Consider the following 27,064-nt stretch of genomic DNA (forward strand, 5'->3'; position numbering starts at 1 on the left):
ACCTGCAAATTGGTAATGTAAACACCATAAAGGCTATGTGTTTGCAGAAGTCCTCACCGCTGCATCCTGAATCTGACTTAGAGCAAGAGAAAGTAACAGTATAAATCAAAGTACCCTGAGTCCGGTTTACAAATCAGCTTTGCTGAATTTTCCACTCTCATTATTTCAATACATTTTAAAATTTGCAGTCAATGGAAAGATTGCATTGTTGAATGAATCTGCTACAGGGAGAAACTAATAAAGGATAGGACCAAACAATCAACTGTTTGGGTGCTAAACATCCGGAACTTTAAAGCACACTCTTTTGAAAAAATTGAGTTGGGCTCAACTATACACAACCTCAGTTTCCAACAAAGTCAACATCAGATGGATGAAAAAGCCAAGTCACATCAAAATAATGAAGTAGCCAGAAGTAAGGTGTTAAAGTTGTCTCACCCTCCAACACAGTCTCTAAAAATGACAGGTTTGGATTTAATTTAAAAACATTTCATTCTTAAACAGAATGATGTGTGCAAAAACTAAAACAGCTGGGCTAATTTAGGTGTTGCGGCATCTATGGAGAGGGAGAAACACAGTGAACGTTTCGAGTTCAGTGACTGCTCTTTAGCAGTTCTGAATCTCTCCAGCAATTTCTGTCTTTGTTTCAAATTTCCACCATCCATAGTTCTTTTGTGTTATTTTATTTATGGGAGTGCTACTTAGAGCTACAGAGGGAAGCATGTTGCTAAACACTGGACCCCACACACATCTCAAGTGTCTCCTGTGATATCAGTTGAGATCCATAAATGTTAAACTGAGCAGTTTTGTGGCGGAGTACTCCACGAGGATTTGGGTTTCCATTGCCCAAACATCATTGTTACATTATATGAAGAACCCTGAAAAGCATCTTAAAAACAAAGGACTCTTTCATCTCTCCAGTCTGAACAATATATGAATCAATCCTACAGTGGTTAGAGGACAGTGCAGAGTGCTGCAGTCTCCTTCAAACCTTTTGATCTCTCAAACAGCATAACACACCTAAGTCACCACCTTTATTTAGAATTGAAAAGATTATTCTCTACAGATTTTGAACATTTATGATGTAAAGTTCAAATAATCAAATATTCATAATTTTTAAAAATATATTTTACTTGAGATTTCACTACAAAAACAATTATAATTCTAACAGGGTTAAAAACTTAAATCAACAAAGCCAATACAGCAGCACAATGACGACCTGAAGCAGCACAATAGAAAAGGGAGAGGAAGGAGAGTAGGACCAAATTATTAAAACATGTCATCTGCAAAAAGGCTGCAAGTTATGAGGAGGTTCCACCAGCTTTTTTATTCTTTCAAGGAATGTAAACATTGCTGACAAGCTCAACATTTACTGTCCTCTACCCTTAAATTTATTGGCTTATCACACTTTTTCAGAGAGCAGGTTCAGAGCCAACTACATTGCTGAAGGTCTGCAGTCACATATGACTCCAGATATGGTTGGTAGATTTTCCCCTAAAGGACATGAGTGAACCAGATGGGCTTTTATAACAACTGATGGTCATCTTAACCATGATGAGTTTTCAATTTCAAATTTGATTAATTTAAATCAATAGTTTAAATCCCACAGTAGGATCTGAACTCATTGCCCCAAAACATTAGCCTAGGCCTCTGGTTTACATATCTAGTGGCATTAACATTACGCCAGTCTCACCAATTTGCTAGGTAAAAACAATGACTGCAGATGCTGGAGACCAGATTCTGGATTAGTGGTGCTGGAAGAGCACAGCAGTTCGGGCAGCATCCAAGGAGCTTCGAAATCGACGTTTCGGGCAAAAGCCCTTCATCAGGAATAAAGGCAGTGAGCCTGAAGCGTGGAGAGATAAGCTAGAGGAGGGTGGGGGTGGGGAGAAAGTAGCATAGAGTACAATGGGTGCGTGGGGGAGGGGATGAAGGTGATAGGTCAGGGAGGAGAGGGTGGAGTGGATAGGTGGAAAAGGAGATAGGCAGGTCGGACAAGTCCGGACAAGTCATGAGGACAGTGCTGAGCTGGAAGTTTGGAACTAGGGTGAGGTGGGGGGAAGGGGAAATGAGGAAACTGTTGAAGTCCACATTGATGCCCTGGGGTTGAAATTTGCTGTCGAGAATTGTATCAGTGTGCAAATACCAAGATTCTGGGTCCTTTTCATCTCTATAATCTGGTAAGATAGAAAATCAAAATGAATCATGCGCAACCATTGAAGCTCCACACAATGTCCAGCAGATGTACCATTTTTAATATGACTTACACATCTGTTGCACACATTTGACTGACTCTTTTTGAAAGATGAAATGTGGGACAATGTTGTGGCCCATCAAGTCACAGCATGAATTTTACACACACAAAAGGATAGTTCATCACTTCCTAGGAAAATATTTTGCAATAAGTCCCGCTGACAAGTCTCGAAAAGGAGTGTCAGAATCAGACTTCATCTTGGGAATCCGGCAGACAGTACGAAGGCTCGGGGAGCGTAGCAGCAAATTCTGCCCAAGACCCACACAGCTAGAAGTCAACCAATAGAGAGCCATAGACTGCAAGAAAAGACAAAAAAAGGTATGAGCAAGTGAAAGAGGCATTTCAAGATGACAGCACAAATGTGTAATCCCTTAAGTTTAATGGAGAAGGAATCATACTATTAAACCATAGTTCTCGGAGGAAATTGAAGGAGTTACACTAAGTTTAAGGACATAAATGGGACACTTCTCCAATGAGACCACTAATGGCACAAAGTAGAAGTAGTCATAGATCAGCTTCATAATAAGGAAACATACTCATGAGGTTCCAACAATTTACAGAAAGAGTGATTCTTCTTAGGCCCAGAGTCCAAAGTAAGCACTGGGGCCACAAACTAATATTTTGGGGTCACCAGATCCAAGCAGCATTCATACGAGAGCTCTAACCGAGTTGTGACAGACATACTCTTGCTCCAACATGCCCTTACTCTCACATGCTCACTGAGGGGTGATAACCATTTTCACATTTCAAAATTGCATCACAGTAGGAACATGCTGGTTAAGTATTAGCATACAGGATCACAGAGTGGTTTATTTGGTTGCAACAGCCCAAATAGTTTTCAGAACAGAATAACAGGCAGGATGAAGTCAGCTAGGTTTGCTTGCAATCATTGTGCTAAGACTCCTGCTGGCCAATGTTTGTAATAGAAATCTGCACAGGCAAATATTCAGCCAACTTGTTCACTGTCACGTATGGAAACGGATTACTTGTCAGACATGAATATTTGCCCAATCTTACCTCAGTAGGGATTTCATAAAATCATAGAATCCCTACAGTATGGAAACAGGCCATTTGGCCCAAGTCCACACCAAACCTTTGAAGAATAACCCTCCCAGACCTATACCCCATTACTCTATATTTCTCCTGACTAATCCCCTGAACACTATGGGCAATTCAGCATGGCCAATCCACCCAAACTGCACATCTTTGGACTGTGGGAGGAAACCAGAGCACCTGGAGGCAACCCACGCAGACACTGGGAGAATGCGCAAACTCCACACAGACAGTTGCCCGAAGCTGGAATTGAACCTGGGTTCCTGGCACTGTGAGGCAGCAGTGCTAATTATTGAGCCACTGTGCCAACATGGACTTAATGACTTCAATATGGCACTGCAATATAGTGGCAAGAAAACATACAAGTAATACGTAGATGAGGAATTCTTCACCCATAAATATTCCAGAAATAATATTCTCAAATATTATTGTACTGTAACAATGATTACAGACCTTGCTTCCAAAATTCAGAAGTAGAAAACCTGGACGCGAGGTCCTACATATGCAGTATTCAGGAATATTGAGGAATATTATTACTCAACATTCGGAGTGGGTTATAGATGGTTCACACAAAGAAAAAGTGACGCAAATTGATGGACTGAATCCCTGGTCTTTGAACTATAACATTGTTCATTTCTCCTGGGCACTTAATGCCTTTTGTTTGATAGTTGATAAGGGGACAAGTCCTGAGACGTTACATTGCAAGTAGCAACTTTTCAAAATGGCAATGCTGCTGCAGATATTATTTTGAATAAAATAGCTTTCTAGCAGCAGCCGCAGCAAGGCAAAACAGAATGACTAAATCTGCAGTTATTTGGCTAATCAGAACTCGAGTATTACTGAAAAAAAAAGCCTGCCAAAGCTTTTTGCCTTGCATTTCAGAACAATTTACAAGAAATAGCAAAAGGGAAAAACTCAGAGCAAAGTGCTGATTGGTTGACAACTGGACTGAAATTGGTACAGGCATTGCCATGGAGAATGCAGAAGTTAAGGCTGACTGGTGGTTAACTTCCAAGCTTTGTTTAAATTTTAAACCAGGCAGGTAGACACCGATTTGTCAAGGCAATACTGTGGAAATGAACCAGAGTTGAAAGAAATGTGTATCCAAGCTCTTTTCGTCTGCATAGAACATGGTCATGTCTCTTTATATAAGTAACTTCCAGCACACACAAGTGCATCACACTGACAATCCTATACTAGTTGTCTGTATAATTCTTATCACACAGAATTATTTAGCAAACACTGACCAATCGCAGAATCACATCTACTGTTGGGCACTGCGTTGGGATTTGCAATATTGGGCTGGTTGGGTATGGTCAGCATCTTATTTGTTGCGAACAGCCAAAGGTATATGGTGTTTGATACAATCCATTAGTCCTCAGGACATACAGACTACATACTCACATTGGCTTTGAAATTCATATCCTGAAGAAGGGCTCATGCCCGAAATGTTGATTCTCCTGCTCCTTGGATGCTGCCTGACCTGCTGCGCTTTTCCAGCAACACATTTTCAGCTCTGATCTCCAGCATCTGCAGTCCTCACTTTCTCTTTGAAATTCATATACCTTACTACTTGCATATGTGGCCTGACAACGACATTGTGTTAATGGTGAACATCATTCATGGTCCTATTGCATAACTGCAGTGTGAAACTGTTGCTCAAATTTTTTGAGATACCTAATCCGAGATAGACTGGATACTTTGCAAACCAAAAGGTAACAGTCTTCAGTTTCTTCATGAATTTGAGTGAATAGATGTCAAGAAATGATTGGATTAGATTAGATTAGATTCCCTACAGTGTGGAAACAGGCCTTTAGGGTAGCTATTACTCCAGAGGACAATTTTAATGTGCCTAATTCAGCTTCAAACTTACATGGTGATTAAATGGCTCAGGCTCCATTTATGAGTCAACTGCCACCAAGTCAGCACCTTTCTTTCATCGAGTAAAACCTGCTTTTCCTTTATTTTTTTCTGTGACTAGCCCTGATGAAGGCAAGACAAAAAAAAGCTTTCCTTTTTTCCAACAAACAGTTTAAATCAAATACCTAACTTCCACAGTCACGGAGCCAGCAAACACTTACTGAGGGCACAGTTGCAGCAATCGGGACCATTAGAACAGAGATTCCACGGATCACGTAAGTGGCGTATTTCTGAAATTTCGACAATTCGATTCTTCGGAGAGCAAAAATCTACATTTGAATAGCAACAACAATAATTTTATAGGAATTGGAGCAGAAATCAGATCAGATACTACAATTAGATTCTTTATCAAGTCATTTTGACGTTTCAATTTTTTAAACAATGCAGATTACAGACAGTAAAATACTAGCAAGAATAATCTTTGCATTACAACTATAAAGCAAGCAGGTTGTCAGGGCCATACTCCAAACTAACAGAAATAATTCTGAGGCCATCGTGTTACTATCTGAAAATTCATTCATTTTCACAAGTCAGCAGGAAAATGTGCCTGGAACCCTCTTTCCACAATATTCTGAAACTAGAGAAATCCTCGATAATCCGGCATTGCCATTAGCAATATCAACAGAAAATCAATCTGATCCAGGATCTAAAGATCTACTTCTGTACATTCAGATAATGAAACAAGGTCAGAACAATATTCTATTGATGGAGGCCTTTTAGCCCATAATGTTTATGCCAGAACTTTGAAAGAGTTAACAAATTAGTTTCGCTCCCCTACTCTTACTCCATAGACCCTGCAAACATTTCCTTCAAGTACATATTTAATTCCCTTTGCAAGTTACTGCTGTCCTGTTTCCTCCCTTTCAACTAGCAGCTAGTGAGTTGCATGATGTCAGGCAGTTAGATGGAGGTTTACCTCAGGTAGGACATGTAACAAAGTCTATATATTCAGTACACTTATGAAAACACAGTTGAAAAGAATTATAAATCCAGCAAAATTCAGTGAGCGGCAGACAGTCCATAACACGCATTATCTGTGTAAGGTCTCACACTTAGCTAGTGTGTTTCCAATTAAACCTGTTGGAACTATAACCTGGTGTTGAGTGATTTTTAACTTTGTACACCCCAGTCCAACACCGGCATCTCCAAATCTTAATTAATCACAATCTTTAGTCATGACCAGCAGGGAATCTATCTAATTATTTCTTGTCAAGCTGGAAATAATTAGGAACTATATGCAGTCACCTTTTCTAGCAACATATTCTCGATCATAAAAGAATGAAAAGAATTCTTATGTTCACTTTAGTTCATCTGTCAATTATCTTAACTGTCATCTCAGTACTGAAACTTTGGCAAATGGACAACAGTTTCTCATTTACTCTATGAATCCTCCAGAATTATTATTTTTGACCTTGTGATTGGAAGATAAATTCTGAGGTTTAATTCAAACAAATCAATCTATACAAGTACCCAAAACAAGGTCTTTAACTTAATTTATTCAATAAGAATATCATTTAGCATCCAGGAGCACATATAGATGTGAAGACACCCTATCATTGTAGAGGCTGCACTGCTTACAGAATAAAACATCATTCACTGCCTTTACTATTACAACAATTGGTGAAAAGGCACACTATTTGCAGAAGTTATTTCTTGTAAATACTGCATAACACAGGGAAAATTCAAGCTACACCAACACTTTGATTAGGTTAGATTCCTTACAGTGTGGAAACAGGGCCTTCGGCCCAGCAAGTCCACACCGACCCTCCGAAGAGCAACCCACCAGACCCATTCCCCTACATTTACCCCTTTACTTAACACTATGGGCAATTTAGCATGGCCAATTGACCTAACCTGCACATCTTTGGACTGTGGGAGGAAACCAGAGCACCCGGGGGAAACCCAAGCTGACACAGGGAGAATGTGCAAACTCCACACAGGCAGTTGCCCGAGGCGGGAATTGAACTCGTGTCCCTGGTGCTGTGAGGCAGCAGTGCTAACCACTGAACCACTGTGCCGCCCAAAAGATGTAAAATGTCTTGGAATCTGCAATGGTGCTCTTCTGGCAATGGAGTAGATGTCAATGCCAGTAATAGATGACATAATGCGCCCCTTAAGACTATTTACCACAACATGTGGCATTTAATTCACAGCTCTTTTGGCTATAGGATGTGGACAGAGTCTAGATGATGCACAGTTCTTTCTCGTTTCTCTTGCTCTCAGTCAAAGTACTATTTAAAAGCCTCACTAAAACAGAACTACTCCTTCACACTCTTTTTCCTAGACAAAGTGCTTGACATCCATTTGGCAAATATGACCAATAAAAGATCACACATCATTTCATGGTGCAATATTCCAGAGAGTAGCACTGGTTCAAAGCATAACACTGCTGTGGGTTACAAGATAATGTGCCACAATCTGCTTGACCTTCACTCTTCCTTCGTAAATTGGTCATAAAAATGTTACTATTTAAAATAGGTAATCAAGTAACCGAAAACATTCTCACCACAAAGAGCAGGAGTTTTCAAGACGATTTCCTTACCTCGACTATTAAAAGGTTTACAAGTCCTAATGAGATGGGCAGTATCCAGGTGGAATCTGGCAAAGTAAGGTCCGGAAACCAGAGTACTCCTCCCATTGCTAGATCCTGAACAGCAGGGGCTGCAGCAGAGATGGAACAATTAATTATCGTGACATCCCATCAATTTTCATAGTAATTGCTTGACAGCTCATCCACCCAATCACAACACCTTAGTCACTATCCTAAGCAATGCTCCAATTGTTATCTTCGTGCTCTATCAGCTTCCTAATTTCAAAGAGTCAAAGAGGCAAGGAAAATGATGATTAAAAAAAATGAATGTACTGAGGAACAAAGCAGACAGATAAACTCACTTTCATCCAGCCTGCTCTATTCACTTCACTTTCCCTCCAGTCTGCTCCTCTCAGCACTCCCCGACTCTTCCCAAACAATCCCATCCCTCCGAACCCCCTCTCTGGTACCCTCTTTCGTGTCTCTACTGCCCATCCCCACCTGTGCTATGTCTCAGTCTTCCCCCTCTACGGTGCCTCTCTTGCCTTAGCTCCTGTCTGCGTTCCCCTTCTGCAGTCCTCCATCCTCCCCACGCTTCCCTTTCGCCTCTCTTCCACACTTCCCTCCACAATGCCGCTCCCTCTTTTACCCTCCACACTACTGGCACTTCAAGCTTCTTTCACCTCCCTGCACCTCCTCCTTCCAATGCACACATCTCTCCTGAAGCAAATCCTCCTAGTGCATCATCTAATCCTTCTACAATAAAAGTGGAGTCACAGGTAGACAGCTGGGTGAGGGCAGCATTTGGCACGCTTTGCCTTCATTAGTCAGAACATTTGAGTATGAGTTGGGGTGTCATATTGCGGCTGTATAGGACATTGGTAAGGCCACTTTTTGAACAGGGCATTCAATTCTGGTTGCCCTTCTACAGGAAGGCTGTTATTAAACTTGAGAGGGAGCAGAAAGGATTTACAAAGTGTGTTGTTAGGACTGGAGGGTTGAGCTAGAGGGAAAGGCTGAATAGGCTGGGGCTTTTTTCTCCTGGAGCAGAGGCTGAGGAATGGCCTTGTTGAGGTTTATAAAATCATGGGGGCATGGATAGGGTCCATAGCTAAGGTCTTTTTCCCTAGCAAGTTTTGATAAGATTTGTAGCTCAGGTTGAGGTTTTCGATGTAGGTTGCTTGTTGAGCTGCAAGATTGATTTCCAGACGTTTTGTTACCTTACTAGGTGACATTTTCAGTGAGCCTCAGGCGAAGCAATGCTGAAAATTCCTGCTTTCTATTTATATGTTTGGTCTTCTTTGGATTGGTGACGTCATTTCCTATGGTGATGTTATTTCCGGTGGTAAAGTTACTTCCTGTTCCTTTGCTCAGGGGGTGGTAGGTGGGGTCTAACTCGATGTGTTTGTCCAAAACCAGAGCACATAGGTTTTAGGTGAGAGAAGAAAAATTTAAAGAAAGGACTGAGGGGACTTTTTCATGCAGAGGCTGGTGCACGAATGAAACGAGCTGGCAGAGGGAGTGGTGGAGGTGGGTACAATTACAACATTTAAAAGGCATCTGGGTGGATACATGAACGAGGGGTTAAAGGGATATGGGCCAAATGCTGGCAAATGGGATGATGTCAGATTGAGACATCTAGTTCATTCAGATCAGTTTGACTGAAAGGTCTATTTCCGTGCTGTATGATTATGACTCTATAATAAGAGGTGAAATACAATTTGCATTACTAATTTGCATTGCAGCTGCATATAGCATTAACTAAATGGGTTTCGTAAAAAACATTGAATAATTTAAGAGTCACATTCAACTTTAAATATCTACACGTTCTTTCTCCAAATGCTGTTCCTCCTAATTAATACAGCACTTTGTTTTTAGTTAATAATTTAATCACCATTTAAAAACATTACTCTGGTTCAATTCTTCCACGCCTTTCCCCCGTAATAATCAAGCTGCCACCTCTTTGCCCAATCATTTAACATTCCTTGGCAGATTTTGCCTCTTCACAGCTTACATTCCCCTTTTGATTCACCAGCAAACTTGGATATATTAAACAGACTCTCTTCATCTTAAACTGTTAACATATGTTGAGAAAACCGCAGGCCCCAATCTCTGTAGCATTTCACAGCAGCAGTGCTACTTGTTTATTTTTACTTTCTCTTTTCTATCCTTTAAACAAACTCTATTCATGCTAATATATTATCAGCAACCTTCACAAGTGGTTATCTTTCAGGCAGCACCATTCCGAAAACCCAAATATACATCCACTGATTAACTGTTTTTGTTCATTGCTAGTTATTTCCTCATAAAAATATTCTTAGCATGAATAAATTCAGATTCAATAAAAAGGCTCTTTGTTTACAAATGTGTTTCATTTTGATAATGCACTTTCAGTTCATCTTCCCGTAAATACAAAAGAGCATAATTCACACCACATGTAAGATTACAATGGGCATTATAAACCAGAACGGCTGTTTTTGGATTCCAGTTCACGGTACAGTTTAATCAAATAGTGAAAGGAGTCAAGGTCAATTGGTGGAAATTAGCAGTAAGATGGGAGCCAGGCAAATATCATGCTCATACCTGTGAAATGAGAATTAATGATCAACCTTAAGTCAGCATTTTCAGACTTTAGCTGTGTGCTATTTTCTTCCAAGACTCTGTCAGATTCTGGTTTCATCAGTTTCTCTTTAATTTTAAAGAGCTGAAGCATCCATCAGCCAATGACATTCTCCTGTACTTTTCAGAGGCAGCTAGGAACTGGCTTGAATAAATTGAATAAACCAAAATAGGTGTAATGTAAAATACCTGATGCAGTATCAGAGGCTGAGAGGCTCAAATTCCGCAAGGCAATAGAGATGAGAATCCACAGTGGCAACTGGATCCAGATCAATAGACTGGCTTTAAAAGGATGACAGTTGTCACGTACGTATAGCTCAGAGATGATCCTGTGAAGATTCTTCCTGAAGTGAAAACTGACTCCAGAGAGACAAAATAACCGAGTAAGCCATCACAAATGAATAAAGGTCTACTTAAACTGGTGTGCTTATCTCAGTGTAGCATAGGAGACTTATCATTTGTAGTTTACTATTGCGATGCCATGAAGATTAGATAAAAGTTTTGTGTGAAATAATAAAAGGTTCACATTTTACCAACATATATCAGTTACGCACATTACAGATTTTCCAACTTGGTTGTTGGGTGATCTGAAATTAAATCTATGATGACAAGCATGTAAACTAGTTGCTCTTACGATGTGTGGACTAGACTACTTATTCAGTGAATTTTAGTATTTCTGTTGATCAAACTTCACACATTCTGTAATTCAAACCTAAACTTCCAAGTTATTGGGGTCACGTTGCAATATCATTCCTTAAACTCTCCAACACATTCAACATCACTGACTACACTATCCTCTTCGAGCACATCCCCATTATCCAACTCCATGAGATTGCCCTTGTAATGCTCAATTCTTCTCCAAGAACAACTAAAGATTAAAAAATCTGAGAAATAACTGTCCTTAGGCGCTGGATTTTGATCTACATAAGTTGCTTTTCTAGCCTGTATTTTTCCATCTATATTTGTGTTAAACCATTTGTAAATGAGAGAGCTTGTGCGCAGTTTTAAAAATTGTATGGGAGCAATTTAGTAAGCCTTTTGTCACTTGTTAAAACAAAACTTTTCAATGAATTGAATTAATTTCATGTTAATGATGAAACCCCGTGTGAACAACTCCTGTCTTGAATATCAGTCTGCCAGATAACTGATCATCTTGGTGGTTACCCATTTGTAATGGTTTTAAGAAATTGTGGGGCTCAATTATTGGTACACTGTTTCTAATTGAATGGCGACAGATTTGCCTTTGAATCTTCTTTCTAAAAAGAAGTATTGTGATAGTGTATCAGAATTTCAAATTAACTGTAGCCCTATTTTAAGGTTGTAAAATGTTGAAGTCAGTATTTACAACATAACAGAATGTGCGACCTTTCCTCGCTGAGCTGTTCCAGACAAGTTTCCAACATCTATACAAGACATTTTTCTCTGAAAAAGTTCAATCCAGGTTTCCCCCTCACACAAGCTCACTACTACATTTTTTAAAAAGGCAATATTGCAGGACACTTGGGCACAAAGCAACCCAGAGACCCCTTATTTTACTATTTTCCCATTCAACACATGTTCCTCAATTGTTCCTCTTTAGCAAAAAAAAATGTTCTTATGCCAACCCTATGTGCTGATGTTGAGATGCACGAGTTGAGTGGCCACCAGACTCAAAACAGTAACTCTAATTTTCTCCACAGATTCTGTCAGACATGTGGAATTTCTCCCAAATTCTGTGTTGAAGTGTCTTGTCCCCTTACTTTGGTTGCACACAACAAAAATAAACATCACACTAATTTCTTACTCTTTCCTTGACACTGTTTGTTCTGAAGGTACAAATGGAATCTAAAGCAGCTATCGCATTTACTCATGTATGGGTCGAGTTTTAAAGATTTTTTTTAAACTGAAAATAGGGGGTTGACTAATACATGGACACAAGTTTTAAGGGCTGAAAATTCATGGAGCAGTTTGAAATACCGTATTATTAATAAAAGTTGATTTGATCGCACAACTAGTCCCAGGTAAAGTCAAAACAAAACAATGAACTACAGCAAAGGTAATTACCAGATAAAAGCAAGAGACCAAACGAAAATTTAAAATGTCAAAGATTCATTGAAATTCTGCAAAATCACAACATCGTCATGGACTGATATAAATGGCACACTTAAACTAAAACATTAATTAAATTTTGAATGTGTAAGCATCTTTAACTTTCCCGCTAAATTCTTTTGTTTTCCTTCCATTTACTCTTGTATGTTACGAACCACAGCAACATTAACACATTTGTCAAAGAATTAAAAATATACTGGTATGCAGCTAATATATTCTCATTTTTTTCAGATATAATGGCACAATTAAAATGATTAACTTTTTAACGATATTAACTTTTGGCTGTACAGAGAACAAAGTGCGATAAGTACCAATAGACTTAGTCCCAGTCGGAATGAATGAAATCGTGCTGTAGTAAACCAAGTGCGGCAACTTGAATTATGAATGAATGAATAGCAATGCGATATAGTAAACAAACAGCAATAAATACAGTTATTGGTATGAATGAATGAATGAATGAATGAAATTTAATGCAATATATTAGGGTCAACTTATACATGATATATGGAAAATACAAGATTTTTCACTAAAAATAAGGGTCGACGTAAACATGAGATTGATCTGTATACGAATATATATGGTACATAACTTGTCATGCTTTTGAAAGGAAAATAAATACACATACCGAGCCACCTTTTCAGACCATCCAACTTGCTTTGCACGCACAGACACTTCATAACGCAGTCGCTTGGCTAATTCTGCAATCTCTGGCTGTAAATTTTCAACCTAGCTAATGAGAATGAAACTATGTTTAGAAACCACATGACAAAAGCAAGTGTCTTTCCAATTAGTAGGTTCACCTATGTGACTTCATGCCTTTAACACAGAGATTTGTTTCCCCATTTTGCAGATATAGCCCAAGAAGTACTTTGACTTATTTCCAAATAGTAGCTCTCACTAAGATCGCACTGAGAACTACGACAACTGGCTTTCATATACTTAGGCTGTGACGGACTGGAGCACAAGTTGCTGCTTCTGATCACTGCCACTCCTACCAGAAGTTCACGGAGGACAGCATCAGAACTATTTGGCACAACTCCACAATTTAAACTATCTACAATGACTCAATTACACAGAAGATGGAAGCCTGGAATAAAAGCAGAAAATAATTAAAATATTCAGGAGGTCCAGGGCATTAGTTAATATTTTAGGTTATGACCTTTATTTTAGTTTGACTTGTTCATCAACTCTTTTGATGTTTGACATCTCTGTCCTTTGCCACATTGAAGACTTTCCCTTTGCTTTTTTTCTCGCCATCACCAATTTAACCTACAGCAATGACTAATCTAACTTTTGATGTTTTTGATAAAACGTTTGTCCCTTCACAGATGCTGCCAAATCTGAATATTTTCAATATTTCTTATTCTATTATCTAGGTTCAAATATTGGGGGGGACAGGGGGACGCAGGGAGAACACAATAATAGTTGTGCTCTATACAGGCTTTGTTTTCATTCGCACTGTCTCAGCAAAGGAACCATTAGATTTAACTAATTATTAGAGTTACTTTGTAACAATGTGTATTTAAGTCTGCATCTTTATCATCCTTTAGGATTTTATTAATCAAGATTATGTTGACTAAATATATATGAGTAACTCAGTGGTACTTCATTCTTCATACACATTACAATTATTTGTTCATAATAAAATTGTCATCTTCTGTATTACTATCATATGGTTTGAAGTTACAAGCAATTCTTACATGATATTCTTTGACTTAAAAAATAAATTCATTCCAAATAACCACAATTGTAGCAAGGAAAAAAATAGTACCAAGCAGCTGGTCTCTGATGTGGGGCTTCTATCAGTTAGGTTAAAATTGAAATGATGAGCTCAGGAATAGCAATCATATGAGCCTTAGAGAATTTATCTCCCTACCCTAAACAAACTGAGAAAGAAGATATCATAAAATAGCCTCTTATCTAGTCATAAAAATAAATCCAACAGACCATAATAAAGATGACAGCACATGGCTATCTGATATCATTTAATGTATACAGCCACTAAGAGCCAATTAGAAATTGATCAAGAAGACCTTGAATGAGCCTCGCCTCATCTTGAAAACACAGAATGCAGATAATTGATCGTGCTGTAGGTTGAGAGAATGGGTTAATAAGCAGCAGCTTTCAAGTACTAAGACATACACTGTGTTTGAGACTGAAGTTAGAAGAACGTGCCAATTATTTGGAAACAGAAGACCCCAGAGATGTCAGAGAGATAACTGACATCAAGTGGTCAACCTTGTGACCTAAGCTGTACTGGAAAGCAAAAACTGTCATACAAACAGAAAACTGCTGCCCTGCCATGATAAGTAGTACGTTCTAATGTAGGTAAAGTTTCTTGAGTTACCTCACCAGATTGTCATCTGTTGTCTTAATGGTTAATGTCTTAAGCAAAGAAATATTGGGATTTGAATTTAAGTTATAACCAAACATACAATAACAAAAAGCATCTCCAGCAACATTTTCTCTCCTGGCACCACTTCTTGAATTCCCAGTTGCCTACATTTGACTAGCCACTATTTCCTCCATATTGTCTATTTGTAAGAACATTCTCAAACATGTTGTCAGCTTCTGGTACTTCTGGTTACTAGGAATCACTAAACGAGTGGAATGGGGAAACAGAAATCTTGGGTAAGATAGGCTATAGGTAACAGAAATTTGGATGAGTTGAAATCTACAGGATATAGAAGGTTATCCAGGATAATAATGAAACAACGGATCTGAGAATGGTAAAAGCATGGATAAGAGTGACAGGAGAGGCTTGAGGCTAGTCTGGAGATGACAGATGTTACTGAGGTACCAGGTAGTATGTGACGGAAAGCCCTGGGAACTGGAACTTAACATGAGGTCAAATCGTATGCAGAGGCTACTTTCAGTCTGGTTCAGCCAGAAGAAACGAGTGGCACTTGTTACAGAATTTATGGCATGGTCTGAGGCAAGAGCTTCAGCTTTCTCAATGTTTAACCGGAATAAAGATGACACAGATAAGATACTTGACTCTGGGGTGAGACAACTGAACCCCAAAACGTCTCTACTTCTCATGAACATTCCGCTTCAGGTTGGCTGATTTACAGTTTGCATTTTTAAGCATTGTTTTGTTTAAATGCCTAAAGGATATATCAGTGTAACCCAAAACCATCACACACCTACACAGAATAAGGGAATCAAGCAACTCCATTATATCCATTACCAAAGATCTGGACCACACTGGTGAACGGCAAGTAACATTTGTACCTCATCAGTATGGACCATTCTCCAACAGAAGAGAATTCAACTTCCTCTGCTTGTCAGTCAGAGAAAAATAGGAGAAAGAACAGGTCATTCAGCCTCTCAGCCCCTCTTCCATTTTAGATCATGGTAATCATTTATCGCAAAGCCATTTCCCCATACCATCTCCATTTCACTTGATGTCATTGGTATCCAGTAACCTACCAATCTCGGTATTGAATTTATTCAATGACTCAACTTTCTCAGCCCTACAGAGTAGAGAATTCAAAAGATTCAATAATGTTCAAGTAAGGAAGTTCCACTTTAACCTCAGCCTTAATTAGCCTGCCCCTTAATCTGAGAACCTGTTTCCTGGTATTAGAAACCCCAATCAGGGAAAACAGCTTTTCTATATCCACCCTGGTGAACTCTAAAAATATTGTAAGCTTCACGGAGATCACCTCTTCTAAATGCCTGAGTGTGCAGCTCTGGTCATCTCAACCTCATCTCATCCCAGTAATCAGACTGGTGAACCTCCATTGCACACACTACTCCAGGTACAGTCTCACTAAGTGTCTAAACAATCGTTGCAAGACATTTTTATTTTGGTACTCAAATCTTATTCCAATAAAGGCAAATATCCTTTACCATTCTAATCGCTTGCTGCATCTTCATGTTAACTTTCAGTGACTTACAAACAAAGTATCTATGTCCCTTTGGATACCAACACTTCCCAATCTCTTAACAGTTAAGTATATAATCCACATTAAATTCATCTATCACGTACATGCATGCACATTCAGCCTGCCCAAATCCTCTTTCAACTCCTTTATATCTTCGACCTAAAGCTCATTCACAAACTTGGAAATGTTACATTTGGTTCCCACTTCCAAATCATTGATATAGATAACGAGCAACTGGGGCTCCAGCACTGGCCCTTGAGGGACACCACTAGTCACAGCCTGCCAAACAGACAATTATTGTTTATTCTCTCACGGATGTCGGTGTCAATGGTTGGCCAGCATTTACTACCCAGCCCTAGTGACAATGGCTCACTTATACTTATTCTGTCCTGCCTGCCAATCTTCATTCCCACCTAGTCGCTCCACCCTCCTCTCTGACCTATCACCTTCATCCCACTTCCATCCACCCACTGTACTCTTGGCCACCTTCTCCCCATCCCCACACCCCTCCCATTTATCTCTCCACCCCGGAGGTTCCCTGCCTTCATTCCTGATGAAAGGCTTTTGCCCGAAACGTCGATTTTCCTGTTCTTCGGATGCTGCCTGACCTGCTGTGCTTTTCCAGCACCACTCTAATCTAGACTCTGATTTCCTGCATCTACAGTCCTCACTTTTGCCATTTATACTTAGTTACTAACCTTCTGTGTTGGTACATATTGAAAGCCTTCTGAAAATACACCAGATCCAATTAGTACCCCCTATCCATTCTCTAGTAATATCCTCCAAAATCCTCCAGCAGGTTTGCCAAAAATGATCATCATCAATCCATTCTGCCTCTGCCTAATCATATCATTATTTTCGATTATTTTTGAACTGTCCCGCTATCATGTCCTTTATAATCAATTCCAGTATTTTCCCTATCACCAATGTCGGATTAATCTGTAATTCCCCATTTATTTCTCTATTTTCTTAATCAGTGGGTTACATTTACATTCTGCCAATCTGTAGGCACCATCTCAGAATCTATGGAATTTTGAAAAATAATTGGCAATACATCAACTTTTGTTTTTATTAGCCACATCTTTCAACGCTCTGGGGCACGCGATGATCGGCTCCCAGGCATTTGCCCTAAATTATTACTCATACTGGTGATCTATAAACTATTCCTACCATGCTATGATGCTCTTGCAGTTTCTTAACTCCACCTAAACAAATTCTACATCTTGTTCTTTAGATGCAATATTGTCTCTCACTAATATTCCTGATTAATCCATTTTATTAGTTCAACCCCATTTCCATTCCCTTTCTAACTGTCAAATAGCCTTAAACATTCAATTCCGAATGGCACATCTCTACAATGGCAATTATATCATACCCATTTAGTTCTGTGTGTACCATCAGTTAGCCTTCCTTATAGTAAAAGCAACGTGCATTCAGATAGAGTGGATTTAATTCTGATTTAACTTATTCAAACACTCCATTCATCAAAGGAATTCCTTGACAACATCAAGAACATAAACATGGACAAGGATGAAGCAATGGTCTCATTTGATGTATTAGCACTGTTCACTTCAATTGACAAAACTCTAGCCAGACAGACAGTTGCCAACCTCCTGGACAGGCAGAACAGACAACACTATGGCGAATCTAACAAGGAGCCCATACTCAAATTACTAGACCTGTGCTTGACGACACATTTCACATTCACAATCAATCAATCAACAGAACACCTGTGGGCTTACCCATCACTGGGCTCATAGCAGAAGCAGTGATGCAAAGACTGGAACAAGCAGCCCTCCCACAAATCCAACCCAAACTCTGGATCAGATACGTGGATGACACTTCTGTTATCATTAAGAGAACAGAAATCAAGAACAAACACCGGATTATCCACACCATGATCACAGAGATCAGGGATCACTGACTTGCAGTTCAAAGACACAGGAATGATGTTGACAGTGCAGACATCTTATCCCAGTGTGTGCAGTAGAAATACCAATTCTATGGCAAATGGTTCATCTCCTTACTCAGTAAAATCTTCATCATCTGTGAGGTGCAAGTCAGGAGTGTGATGCAATTTGCGTTATTTGCCTTGATGAGTCCAGCTCCAGCAACGTTCAAGCTCACATCCAGGACAAAGCACAGTTAATCCTGTCACTGATAATGTAGTTATTGTCTTATGTTAAATTTGTAGCAACTTGTTAATGTTCTTCATGATAATACCTTTCAAACCCACGACATCAGCACCTAGAAAATGGTTTGGCTTTGGGCCCATTGTCACTTGAAGGTCCCTCCCTAATCACGTATATTTCCTCGTCAGGAGGATATTACTATTCTTTAATCATCTCTGCGCAAAGTCCTAGAATTCCTGCCCTATCAGCACTGAATGTACCTACACCATACAGGCTGCACTAGCTCAATATGGCCAAACAACTCAAGGCTGTGATCAGCAATAATTGTTAATTCTGAGTGAGGTAGACCAATTTTTTAAAAATTACAATAGGAAAAGTTGGTAACACTGGATGCTGGCTGGTAGACATGACTAAATCCACAAGGTAGATTAACATCAGGGAAATTAATGCATGATATGGGAATGGTAAGACTTCTGTAAGTAGCTTTAGTAGCTGAAAAAAATCAAGGAGTTTATATAGCTGAATGCCATTGGTCTACTCTAATGGAAAGTGAAGCTCAGATTAGGAGAGATTCAGATACCACTGCCTCAATTTAACATTAAAAAGTTGTTTTTCAACAAAAGAGTGCAGGTGGGTGCTCCATCTGCAAGGAGTTCACATTGAAAATGCAGGTTTGCACTGCAGACATTACTTAAATGGTCAGAAAGTCACATACAGTACATGCCAGAACATCAGGTAACATCTAATAATATTTCTGAGGGGAAGAGCCACTTAACCCAAAATGTTAACTCTCATTTTTCTCACTGATGCTGTCAGCCTGCTGAGCTTTTCCAGCAATTTCTCTTTTCATTTCCGATTTACGTGTACAGTTCTTTTGGTTTTTATCTATTTATAGTGGCAGGATGTTACAACATCATTCATGAGGATAATGGTTACTTTAATGAAATAGTTAGCTCCTTCATGAATTAGATTGTAAGGAAAGAAAACTAGGGATTTTACTTCTGAAGCACAAGGTTACAGTTAAGCCTAGCAGTATTTATTTACTCATCCACTGGATCTCTGTACGCAATCATCCAGTGCCAAGTACAATATCAAGATCAATCAGTTTTGAAGTTACCAATGATGCCTGACTGACTGAGAAGGAATGATGTTTTCCCCACTCACCTTGGCAATAATGTACATCTGGTAAATAGCTAGTGGGAATGTCACAGTTGCTCGTAATGCCAGTGTGGTACAAATTATGCTTGCCCACCATGGTAGTCCTGTGACTTGCTGCACATTAGTCAGGAGGTCCTGTGTTAGTTGAACAGGTACCGAGTCTGCAAAGCTTTCGTACCAGCCAGGTTGAGGAGTTGAAACTGCTGATGCAGGCACACATGAAGATAATGACAGTGTCCTTCTGTGAGAAACTATGGGACTTTGAAACACACCATTACCCTCAAATGATTTTGACAATGAGGAGAATTGCCTGTTACAGCCTATTCTTTGGTCTTTTCCAATGATACCATTAGCAGCTGAATAAGATAATCCTCGAGCTCTCTCCCATGCACATCGCGTCCACACACACATGCCACCATGCGTCAATGCCAGTGTTTTCACCAGTTTCAAGGACTGGTACCACAACATTTTGGGGAACCTGAAAAGACAGAACCAAAGAAAGGTTACACTTTTTTTGTTTGGAAGGGGCTCATATTTCAATCTTACACTCAGCAGCTTGGTCAAGGAACAACTATGTGAAGACATGCATTTCTAAACTTATACCAATCAATGATAGATGGGATTTCATGTCATTCCCATTGATGGGCTTGGTGGGGCAGAGAGGCATTTAATCAAGTGAGAATCTAGTGTGATCCTGCCACCCTCCTACCTTTACCCCTGCTAAGTCTGAAGCAGGGAGGCCTGTGGATATGCTTCTAGCAATACTGCTAATTGATGTCTTTAAATCAAAAATTAGTGCACAATTCCCAATATCTCCATTAAATACTGGCCAGAATGTCAACAATTCATTTATACATTCATGTAAAAAACTTCAAAACATATCACAGAAACATAATCAGTAACAAAACGTGATACCAAGTCAAAGACAACCACATTACTACAGGCAAGCTTGGTCAGATATATTTTAAGAAATATCTTAAAAGTGGAGAAGTAAAAATGGACATTTGGCAAACATGATATATTTTTTATAGTTTAAAAATTCCCATTACAGTTTCCTATCGCATGCTTCCAGAACAATTACCATAAAGTTTCTTTCCTCTTCTTCGGAGTGTCCAACCTTTTCATGTGAAGATCCACATTTCAATCTTTTTTGTCAGTCAGGGGGCCAGTGAACAAATTTCAAAAAGGTGAGGCACCAGAATGTGTCTATTATTAAAACAACAAAAATACATTAGATTATTAATTTACAACTTACATTTGCTTTATATTAAACACTAATTTAGTGAAACATGGCATTGGATCTTCTATATCGAGGTGATAGGAGATTCTTAAACGCCCTGACACTTCTAAAACAACTGCCCATTGCACATCTGAATGACTATTGATTTACAAATGCCTGCACAATCCAGCATGGTGGCTTTCTTTGTACAGTGTTTTTGCAATTACTTAGTAGGATGAGGGGGTCATTAGCTAGGTCATCATCTGTATCCCATTCCTAATTACACTTTAGAATGTGTTTGTGAGCTGCTTTCTTGAAATGGCACTCAAAGTGCTGCTAGGGAGTTCTGTGATTTTTGACCCAGCAACAGTGAGGGACAGAGGATAAAGTTCCAAGTCAAGATAGTGTGCAGTGTGGAGGGGAACTTGGAGGTGGTGCTCCTGGGGGTCTGCTGTCCTTGTCCTTAGAGGTGAGAGAAGTTGTGGGCTGGAAATATTCTATCTATGGAGCTTTGCTGAGTTGTTGCAGATCTTATAAACTGCTACCACTATGTGTTGGTGGTGAAGGGAGTGAAAATGGAAGATGATGTGCTTATCTAAGAATCATTTAAATCTCCCTAATGTGGTTGAGTTGACTACATGAACAGGTAGGATATTCCACGCCCTCACCACTCTCTGCATAAAGAACCTGCCTCTGACACATCTGTCTTAAATCTAACACCCTTCAATTTATAGTTATGCCCCCTCGTACAAGCTGACGTCATCATCCTAGGAAAAAGACTTTCACTGATCATCTTGTAGTCTCTATCAAATCCCCTCTTAGCCGTCTTCTTTCCAATGAGAACAGACCTAAGTCTCTCAGCCTTTCCTTATAAGACCTTCCCTCCAGACCAGGCAACTCCTGGTAAATCTCCTCTGCATCTTTTCCAATGCTTCCACGTCCTTCCCAAAATATGGCGACCAGAACTGTACACAATATTCCAAGTGTGGCCGCACTGGCATTTTGTATAATTGCAGCATGATGTTGCGGCTCTGGAACTTAATCCCTCTGCCAATGAAACTTAACACACCGTATGCCTTCTTAACAGCACTATCAACCTGGGTGGCAATTTTCAAGGATCTATGTAAATGGACTCCAACCCTCTGCACGTCCACACTACCAAGAATCTTTCCATTGACCCAGTACTCTGCCTTCCTGTTATTCTTCCCAAAGTGCATCACCTCACATTTAGCTGCATTGAACTCTATTTGCCACCTCTCAGCCCAATTCTGCAGTTTATCCAAATCCCCCTGCAACCTGTAACATTCTTCCAAACTGTCCACTCCTCCATCGACTTTAGTGTCATCTGCAAATTTACTAATCCATCCACCTATGCTTGCATCTAAGTTATTTATAAAAATGACAAAACGCAGTTGTCCCAAAACAGATCCTTGTGGCACACCACAAGTAACCGGACTCCAGGCTGAATATTTTCCATCAACCACCACTTACTGCCTTCTTTCAGAAAGCCAGTTTCTAATCCAAACTGCTAAATCACCCTCAATTCCATGCCTCTGCATTTTTTCCAACAGCCTACCATGTGGAACCTTATTAAAGGCTTTACTGAAGTCCGTGTATACCACGTCAACTGCCCTACCCTCATCCAAATGCTTGGTCACCTTCTCAAAAGCCTCAATGAGGTTTGTGAGACACGACCTGCCCTTGACAAAACCATGTTGACTATGAGAAATCAAATTGTTGCTTGCTAGATGATTAGAAATCTTACCTCTTATAATCCTTTCCAAAACCTTTCCTACAACAGAAGTAAGGCTCACTGGTCTATAATTACTTGCGTACCTGATTTGAACCAATCAGATTATGAACTGAGTGGTGCTGGTGGAACACCAACTAAGCATCAGTTAACAGGTCACTGTTGAGCAAGTGCTGCTTGATAGCATGGTCAACATCAACTTTCTTCACTTTACTGATGAATGAGAGTAGACTGAAGGGGCTGTAATTGCCTGGTTTGGATTTATCTTGTTTTTCATGGACAGGATATACCTGGGCAACTTCCGCTTTACTGAGGGGCTGCCAATGTGGTAACCATATTGGAACCACTTGGCTCTTGTTTAGATGGCTCAGGAGCATAATTCTTTAGTAGAATTCCCAGGATGTTGCTGGGGACAAAAGCCTATGTAATATCAGTACCTTCAAGAGTTTTTCAATATCATGCAGAAAGAATCAAATGAGTAGAAGCCCTAGCATGTGATGCTCAGGAGGCAGCCAATATGGATCACCTGCTTGGACCTTCTGGTTGAGGATGGAGGCAAACACATCAATCTTTTGCACTGATGTACTGAGCTCTCCAATGATTAAGACTGGGGATATTTGGGGAACCTTCTCCTCTAGTGAGCCATTTCACTGTCCTTATGATTGGATGTGGCAGGACTGCCATTCATCGTGGCACTCCTTAGGTGCATCTATTACTCACTGCTTGGCATGCAAGTCATCCTGTGTAGTAGCTATGCTGACAGCTCTTTTTAAAGTATGATTGGTAAGAAATCACATCACAACAAGTATAGTCCTACAGGGTTATTTGAAATCACAAGCGCTGTGAAAGCTTGTGATTTCAGATAAACCTGAGTCGAAAAGTGTAGTGCTGGAAAAGCACAACAGGTCAGGCAGCATTCAAGGAGGAGGAGAGTTGGCATTTCAGGCACAAGCCCTTCATCAGGAATGTGGTAAAAGGCTTTGCCCAAAACGTCAACTCTCCCGCTCCTTGGATGCTGCCTGACCTGCTGTGCTTTTCCAGCACTACACTTTTCAACTAACTCTCCAGCATCTGCAGTCCTCACTTCCTCATTTCAAATAAACCTGTTGACCTGGCGTTGTGAGATTTCTGATCTTGTCCACCCAAGTCCAAGACGGCACCTCCACATCATAAAGTATATCTGATAACGGTCCTAGCTTGTCCTTCTGCACTCTTCATTGAACCAGGGCTCATACTTAGTTTAGTGTTAAAGGTAAGGACTTGGCGGGGGGGGGGGGAGGGGAGAGGTGATGCTGTTGGACAGAGGAACAGCATGGGGGTATTTTGACTGTGCAGTGCTCACTACTACTGATAATGGGCACATACAGATATATCTGCCACAAGCAGACTGCAAGAATGAAGTCAAGTGTGTTCCTCACCCTAGCTGGTTCCCTTCCAACTACTGCAGACCTAGCCCAGAGCTATGTCCTTTAGGATTAGGCCAGCTTGGCTGGTAGTGGTGCCAACAAGCCACTCTTAACAATGAACACTGAAGCTCACCCTCAACAGCATGTTGTGTCGATACCACCTTCAACGTGTCCTACAAATGGTCTTCAACATAGAACAGTACAGTGCAGTAGAGGCCCTTCAGGTCCCAATGTTGCCTCGACCTGTGAAACCAATCTGAAGCCTATCTGCCCTACACTATTCCATTTTCACCATATGTCTATTCAATTACCATTTAAATGCCCTTAAAATTGGCGGGTCTGCTACTGTTGTCGGGACTGCATTCCAGCCTCTACTACTGTGAGTAAAGAAACTACGTCTGACATCTGTCCTGGATCTATCACCCCTCAATTTATAGCTATGTCCCCTTACGCTAGCCATCACCATCCGAGGAAAAAGGCTCTCACTGTCCACCCTATCTAACCTTCTGATTATCTTATATATCTCAATTAAGTCACCTCTCAACCTCCTTCTCTCCAATGAAAACAGCTTCAAGTCCTTCAGCCTTTCCTCATAAGACCTTCCCTCCCCACAAGGCAACATCCTGGTAAATCTCCTCTGAACCCTTTCCAAAGTTTCCACATCCTTCCTATAATGCGGTGATCAGAACTGTACACAATACTCCTAGTGCAGCCGCACCAGAGTTTCGTACAACTGCAGCATGACCTCATGGCTCCAAAACTCAATCCCTCTATCACTAAAAGCTAACACACTCCATCAACTTGGGTAGCAATTTCCAGGGATCTATGTACATGGAGGAGAACAGATTCCTACCTCAGGGGGTTGGTTACCAGCAGGACCTTTCCTTGCCCATGTGTGGCCTGGTACCATGAGACTTCATAGGGTCCAAAGTGAAAATTGAGGATTCCCAGGACCTGCATTTTAGCACAAGTTAGTGTTTAGTAACATCTACACACAGCAAGTGTCACTAATTTTACACAATAAAAGTTTTCAACAGAGTACTGTACACTATTCTACCGTGTTGAGGTGCAACCAAAAGGACAAGCCTTCAACAATCACCCATTTTTTTTCTTTAAACTAGCATCAATAAAGCTTTACACAATCTCTGATCTTGCTGTCATATTTTGTGTAAGAGCAATCACTGTTAATGGGAAAAATTATTACATCATTTCACACATATAGTCTGAAAGTAGTACAAATGCAGTCACATACTATTTCTGCCTCTGCAAGTAGGCTTCAACAGAAAAATTACACTTTGCACTGAGTGATAAATATTTTCTAGTTTTCAGTTAAATCACACATACTAATACCGAACCTGGACTACATAAAATAAAAAAGTAAAGAATTACAAATAGAGACCTGAAATATGAAATACACACAAAAAATGCTGGAAGAACATATCAGCCCAGGGAGCATAGAGTCATAGAGATGTGCAGCATGATAACACCCTTCGGTCCAATTCGTCCACGCCGGATTACTAAACTAATTAGCACCATTAGCCAGTACTTAGCCCATATCCCTCTAAACTCTTCCTATTCATATACCCATCCAATACCTTTTATATGTTTTAATAGAACCAGCCTCCACCACTTCCTCTGGCAGCTCATTCCACACGCGCACCACCCTTCATGTGGAAACAGTTGCCCCTTAGGTCTCTTTTTTTTATAGCTTGCTCCTCTCACCCTAAATCTATGCGTTCTAGTTCTGGACTCCACCACCCCAGGGGAAAGATCTTGTATATTGACCCTATCCATGACCCTCATGATTTTATAAACTTCTATAAGGTCACCCCTCAGCCTCCGACGCTCCAGGAAAGATAGTCCCAGCCTATTCAGCCTCTCCTGGCAACATCCTTGTAAACCTTTTCTGAACCCTTTCAAGTTTCACAACATCCTTCCAATAGGAAGGCGAACAGAATGGCAACAATAATTCAAAGTGGCCTAACCAATGTCCTGTACAGCCACATGTTTCCAACTCCTACGCTCAATGCTCTGACTAATACAGGAAAGCATACCAAGCGCCTTCTTCACTATCCTATCTACCTGTGACTCTGCTTTCGTGGAATGCAGGCAAAAAAACAAGAGTCGATGTTTCATCTTTACCAATTCTGACATAAGGTCACTATTACCCATAACAGATACTTTCCCATTTTCACTGGAGCTAAAGTAACTGCTTTTGAGCAGCAAAATTGTGTCCAGCCTCATTTTGCTTCAGAATGTGTTAAGGATGACAAGGCAAAATAGATGGACCTTGTGTTTCTGTCAATCTAAGCACTGGTTGCAGCTTTCAAGTCAAACTTAGAATAAAATGGATAATGTCATCCAACATATAGTTATTAAGTATCAGCCCAAACTACAGAAGCATAAACTTTAAAATTTAATTGTTTAGGAGTGAAATCAGAAAAAATGGTTTCAGATAAAAAGGTTCAAAAAAGATTTACAAGGATGTTGCTAGAGTTGGAGGGTTATAGGGAGAAGCCAAAATAGCTTCTCTGGAGCATCAGAGGCTGAGAGGAGACCTTATAGAGATTTATAAAATCATGAGGGGTCTTTCCCTGAGGTGATGAAATCTCGAATTAGAGGGCATAGATTTAGGCTGAGAGAGGAAAGATTTAAAAGGGACCTAAGGTGCAACTTTTTCACACAAAGGGTGGTACATGTATGGAATGAGCCACCAAAGTAGTCATGGAGGCCGGTACAATTACAATATTTAAAACACATCTGGAAGGGTATATGAATAGTTACGGTTTAGAGGGATATAGGCCAAGTGCTGGCAAATGGGACTGGATTAATTCAGGATATCTGGTCAGCATGGATGAGTTGGACCTCAGGGTCTGTTTCCATGGCGTACATCTCTATGACTCTACTGAAACTCACTTCTGTAAAAGAATGTAAAGACAGTAGATTAATTGAAATGATCACTGCTGAGTTCAATATAAACTGAGATCCACAGCATCCATGATTTAAACTGTTGCATATTAGAGGAGGTTAAAGGCTTGCCCCTTTTCC

The 27,064-nt window shown here is 40.1% G+C and overlaps 1 protein-coding gene across 5 annotated transcripts in view; it reads right to left on the reverse strand.

Annotated features, from left to right (window-relative positions):
- Nucleotides 1-1,107: 1,107 nt before the first annotated feature.
- The window catches only part of LOC122555745 (cytochrome c oxidase assembly protein COX18, mitochondrial), a 39,604-nt gene continuing 13,647 nt past the window's right edge, over nucleotides 1,108-27,064 (reverse strand). For 4 of the 5 annotated variants that reach the window (XM_043701819.2, XM_043701818.2, XM_043701823.2 and 1 more), the window contains exons 2-9: nucleotides 24,870-24,970; nucleotides 20,723-20,847; nucleotides 19,648-20,119; nucleotides 13,087-13,187; nucleotides 10,563-10,729; nucleotides 7,767-7,885; nucleotides 5,386-5,493; nucleotides 1,108-2,547 (exon numbers count right to left, since the gene is read on the reverse strand). In XM_043701819.2, coding sequence (XP_043557754.2) covers nucleotides 2,374-2,547; nucleotides 5,386-5,493; nucleotides 7,767-7,885; nucleotides 10,563-10,729; nucleotides 13,087-13,187; nucleotides 19,648-20,119; nucleotides 20,723-20,766 — 1,185 coding nt within the window. In that variant the 5' untranslated portion in view covers nucleotides 20,767-20,847; nucleotides 24,870-24,970 and the 3' untranslated portion in view covers nucleotides 1,108-2,373. Of the gene's footprint in view, nucleotides 2,548-5,385; nucleotides 5,494-7,766; nucleotides 7,886-10,562; nucleotides 10,730-13,086; nucleotides 13,188-19,647; nucleotides 20,120-20,722; nucleotides 20,848-24,869; nucleotides 25,372-27,064 lie in introns of those variants that run through there. The other variant, XM_087993842.1, reaches the window with a different exon arrangement.

This window comes from Chiloscyllium plagiosum, unplaced genomic scaffold, assembly GCF_037043375.1.
Source record: "Chiloscyllium plagiosum isolate Xiang-an unplaced genomic scaffold, Cpla_swu_hap1 HiC_scaffold_13, whole genome shotgun sequence".
Lineage (NCBI taxonomy): Eukaryota > Metazoa > Chordata > Chondrichthyes > Orectolobiformes > Hemiscylliidae > Chiloscyllium > Chiloscyllium plagiosum.